Raw genomic sequence first — 5,181 nt, forward strand, 5'->3', positions numbered from 1 at the left:
AAAATCGGGGTGTGACAAGTTAAAGCATATCTTGATTGTAGATATATTTCAGCGTGTGAAGCTGCTTGGAGAATCTTTAAGTTTGACATACACTATCGGCTTCCATCTGTTGAAATATTACCTTTTCACTTTGAAGATGGTCAGGCTATTGTTTGTGACGATAATTCAAACTTGTGTGACGTGGTCAGTAACCCAACTGTGAAAATGTCTATGTTCACAGAATGGATGAAATGTAATCAAACGGATGCATTTGCTAGAACTTTGAAGTATATAGAGTTCCCCAGATACTTTGTGTGGATACGCAAAACATGAAAGTGGGTACGTAGAAAAAAACCTTTTGGTGCAGTTGGTAGGATACATTATGTACCTCCATCACTTGGTGATTGTTATTTCTTGAGAATTTTATTGAATCACGTTATAGGACCAATGAGTTTCAATGATATAAAAACACTTGATGGAAAAATATATCATACTTTTAAAGATGCATGTTTCGCTCGCGGTCTGTTGGACGATGATAAGGAGTATTTAATGGCCATTAATGAAGCAAGTTCATGGGCTACTTCTGATTTCTTGCGTACATTTTTTGTAATGCTCTTGATGTCAAACACCATTTCTAGGTCGGGTATTTTCTGGAAGGAAACAAAATCTCTATTATGTGAAGATATATTATATCAGTAACAGAGGATTACTGGTATTCCTGGTAATTTTAAAAACTTAAATAAAATTTCAAATTCCATTTTACTTTAATCAAGTGTTTAAAAAATCTAATTTCTAAACATCTGTTGTATTTTTTAGATTTGGTTCTTAAAGAGGAAGAGATTGAAAACATTTGCTTAGCACATATCGAAAAACTGTTACTTGGTTATGGAAGTACGTTAAGCAAGTTTACTGACATGCCAAATGTTCCTGACAACTACACTTCAGGATTGAACAATCAATTGATAATGAAGGAACTTTCGTATGATCGAGCTATCTTAAAAAAGGAACTTGCAGCTTCCCTAAAATCTTTAACTGATGAATAGCGAAAAGTGTATCAAACCGTCATGAATGCAGTTGTTAAAGGAAGTGGAGGAGTTTTCTTTCTATATGTTTACGGTGGAACTGGTAAAACATTTCTGTGGAAAACATTTGCAACTGCGTTACGTTCCAATGGTGAAGTTGTGTTGAATGTTGCATCCAGTGGTATTGCATCACTTCTATTAGATGGTGGTAGAACGGCTCATTCCAGGTTTGTAATTCCGATAAATGTTAACGAGGATTCTATATGCTCTATTCAACCAAACAGTGAGCTAGGAGGCTTAATCAAACAAACTAAGATGATAATCTGGGATGAAGCGCCAATGACACATAAGCATTGTTTTGAAGCTCTGGATAGAACAATGAGAGATATAGCCCGTTCCAATAATCCGTCCTTGCAGAACAAACCTTTTGGTGGAAAGATTGTGCTTTTTGGCGGTGATTTTAGACAAATCCTTCCAGTCATTCCAAAAGGTACCAGAAGCATGATTGTAAATTCTTCATTGAATTCTTCTTATATATGGCAGGATTGTCAGTTACTCAAGTTAACTGAAAACATGAGGTTAAAAATGGGCACTAAATCAAGTAATTTTAACGAGACCAAGGAATTTGCTGAATGGATTTTAAGGCTTGGTAATGGTCTGCTTGATGGTCCAAATGATGGAGAAGTGGAAATTGAAATTCCAGATGATTTACTTATACTCGATGCAGTCAATCCTATATCTTCATTGATCGCTTTCACATATCCGGATATGCAAAAGTTTTTATGCAATTCAAATTACTTCCAACAAAGAGCCATTCTTGCACCCACAAATGAAGTTGTGGATTCAATAAATACAGAACTGTTAAATAGTATGCCTGGTGAAGAAAAGATATATCTCAGTTCAGATACTTTATGTGAGTCTGAGGATCAAACCGACCTTAACATGGCATTGTTTCCTCCGGATGTATTAAACAAATTGCATCTGTCAGGATTACCTAACCATAAATTGGTTCTCAAAGTTGGAGCTCCGGTAATGTTACTTAGAAACATTGATCAAACAAATGGTCTGTGTAACGATACACGACTTCAAGTAACAAAAGTTGGAAAACTTGTAATCGAAGCAAAGATTATTACTGGAAATAATATAAGTCATCATACTTTGATTTCAAGATTGAAAATGACACCGTCCGATAAAAGAATACCGGTGAAAATTGCACGAAGACAGTTCCCATTATCTCTATGCTTTGCAATGACCATCAACAAAAGCCAGGGACAATCACTTGAACGTGTAGGCTTATATCTTCCAAGGCCGGTTTTTAGTCACGGACAACTATACGTTGCTGTATCACGAGTAAAGAGCAGGAAGGGTTTGAAGATCTTGATATGTGACAGGGGAAAACAAGTGTGTAAAACCACAACTAACATGGTCTACAAAGAAGTTCTACAAAATCTATAGTCGTTGTAGAAATAGCATTTTGAAGAAAAGTCTTTTAATGTTTGAAGTTATTTGGTATTATGTTTTGCACATCCTATCAACATGTTTCTTTTATCTAATAATAATGGATGTTATTTTACAGAATTTTTTTAAAATATAGTATACATTTTTAAAAAATGATACCTTTAACAATTATAAAATAATGAAAGATAAATAACAATAACATATATCTAAAAGACAAGAAATAACTAATACAAGTAATACTTTCAACCGTTTGTTTATGGTTCAGTAACATATGAATTAAAAACTTTTCAGTAGCTAACCCTTCGTACCACCAACATCAAAACTAAACTACCAACCTTTACAAAAGTGTTTTGAGCAAACCAGCAACCACAAAAAAAAAAAAAAACATTGTTTCCATACAAAATAACATTATCTGAAAAAGCGCCACAACCATTCAGTCAAACAAGAAAATACCTTTACCCATGACGAACTTAAGGGTAAACTCTTCATGAGGAACCAAGTTTTTATCCTTCACAAACTGTTTCATGTTTTTTATGTTAAACCGATCATCAGGAGACTCGATACCAACTCGAACATCCCAAACATTTCCAGCAGCATCTACAATATTTAAAGTTCTTTTCCTATCCAAGCCAAGTTTTTTAGCAAGAACTTTTTTAATGCGATGTAACAAACAAAAAATAATGTTAATAAAGATAGTATTATAATATGGTTAACATAATGTAAGGTCCCGTTACTACTTTTTGGTTACAGAAACTTACAAAATAATTGTCCACACGGAAAACTACTGGAATAGTTTCGTTGTTCGTAGTTACAGCGAGCATTTCAGTTTCATTGTCCTTAGTTATGTCATCCACATCTTCACCATCAGAGATACTGATAACCTCTTCTACCACTTCTTCCTTAATAGCAGCATATAATTCCGGTGGCAAGATTAAATCAGTATCCTTGGAACAATTGAAAACAGACATATCAAAAGTGTGAAGATCAATCATTTCAAACACAAGAAGATGTTCATCACTTAGTGAAAAGTTCTTCTTAATCCGATCCCATCCAGTTGTTATGTAAAGCTGATTGTCACTAACATCCATTCGAACAAAAAAATTATGCTTCCCAGGACCTCTAATAACAACTGGATAATTTGGAATGGTATTGTCCATCTTGTGATGTACAAATAAACGATTGATATGCTACAACGAGAAAAAAAAATATTAGTAGTTTCATATACGGAACCATAATAAATAAGAAACAATAATAAATATACCGAACCCAGATTGCGAACTACATACCATAGCATCAGGTTTATCAAAATCGCCACTGGGTCTGTAGTAAAAATAATCAGATGGAGCAAATGCAATATTGTCATAGAAATAAAATATCCGGAAACTTTGTAATGCTTCTTCATACTGAAATACGAGCCATGATCCAGATTGTAGTTTCAAAGTTTGAACTACGGAATACCACCCATTGTAGAGATAATAGAAGTTTCCTATATCATATATCTTGACTTCAAAGACTTGCCCATTAGTTGTCCGTACTTTGACAAACCCAACAGGATAGTTAAACTCTTTTATCCATTGTTTATACTTTTTTGGCAGAACCTATGTATAAGTATATTAAAATCAGAACTGTCTAACATGATGTTATAAAGAAAATAAATTCGCCATATCTGAGATTAAAATACTAACCAAAGATTTCCTTTGGTTGTCGGTCATGTAACAAGCAAAACCATACATCTTTCTATAAAAAGAGAAAAACGTTAAAAGATGGTAAGTAACTGAGAGAACATGATGAAAGGAAATAGCATTAGTATGCAACCACTTTTTTTAAAAAAAATATGTTTGACCAAAGCCTGTTTGACCAAAGTCAAACCACTGTTTGCAAACTATGACTCTTAGTGGTTCAAAAGTCTGCTTGACCATGGTCAAACCACTGTTTGTCCAATGACAAACCACTGTTTTCTCCTCAAAACACTGTTTAACCTAACAGTGATTTTAAACATATATTTTCATCCATCTGTTAACCAAAGTCAACAGATGTATCAACAACAATGATTTTAAGTTGATGAGCATTATTTATGAAAAATGTTAAAAGATTATTCTAATTAATGCAATTAAAAAGAGTATAACTAATAGACTAAAATATTATATAACGTTAAAAGGTTATTTGGGTATATTCAATGTCAACAATGTGAAATACCAAATGTTATTTTCGATGCCGAGAGTTTCTAAAGCTTATTAATATGTTTCTATTTTTGACAGTGTGATACAAAACCCCAAACATGTGAAATATAATCTGATAAAATCTGTCAAGAACACCAACTGAAAGTTTACTAAACATCATAATCTTAAAAAATCTTTATACAACAACTGATAAACAATCCTTTTTAACATAGCCCTAAATATCTACACCTCAATCGAACATCCATACAAAAGTAAAAACTTCAATCGAACATCAATACAAACATTCATATGATGGAATCTGAAGTATAACAATTCAAATAAACAAACATGATCACAAATTACAGTTCATATAAAAGAACAAACCTAAGATCAAAAATCATACATGCAAGCGTGGTATAAAAAATTACATGAAGCAAAGATTTCAGAAAAACAAAATCGAACCAATACGTTTTCGATTACCTTTTGCTGATAAGGAAAAATCTTTAACACTTCCTGTCGTTGGTTTGTCGCCCTTCGAAGTTCGGAGATGGAATTGGAACGAT

At 33.2% G+C, this 5,181-nt stretch overlaps 1 protein-coding gene across 1 annotated transcript; it reads left to right on the forward strand.

Moving 5' to 3' along the window:
* Nucleotides 1-1,043: 1,043 nt before the first annotated feature.
* Nucleotides 1,044-2,456, forward strand: LOC118482719 (ATP-dependent DNA helicase PIF1-like). Its single transcript, XM_035978351.1, has one exon. The coding sequence runs from the start codon at nt 1,044-1,046 to the stop codon at nt 2,454-2,456; it is 1,413 nt and encodes a 470-aa protein (XP_035834244.1).
* Nucleotides 2,457-5,181: the final 2,725 nt, after the last annotated feature.

The sequence above is a fragment of the Helianthus annuus genome, chromosome 10 (assembly GCF_002127325.2).
Source record: "Helianthus annuus cultivar XRQ/B chromosome 10, HanXRQr2.0-SUNRISE, whole genome shotgun sequence".
In the NCBI taxonomy this organism is placed as follows: domain Eukaryota; kingdom Viridiplantae; phylum Streptophyta; class Magnoliopsida; order Asterales; family Asteraceae; genus Helianthus; species Helianthus annuus.

Bases quoted from the DNA above. Each gene is read 5' to 3' on its own strand.
- LOC118482719 (XM_035978351.1), top strand. From the start codon at position 1,044: ATGAATGCAGTTGTTAAAGGAAGTGGAGGAGTTTTCTTTCTATATGTT.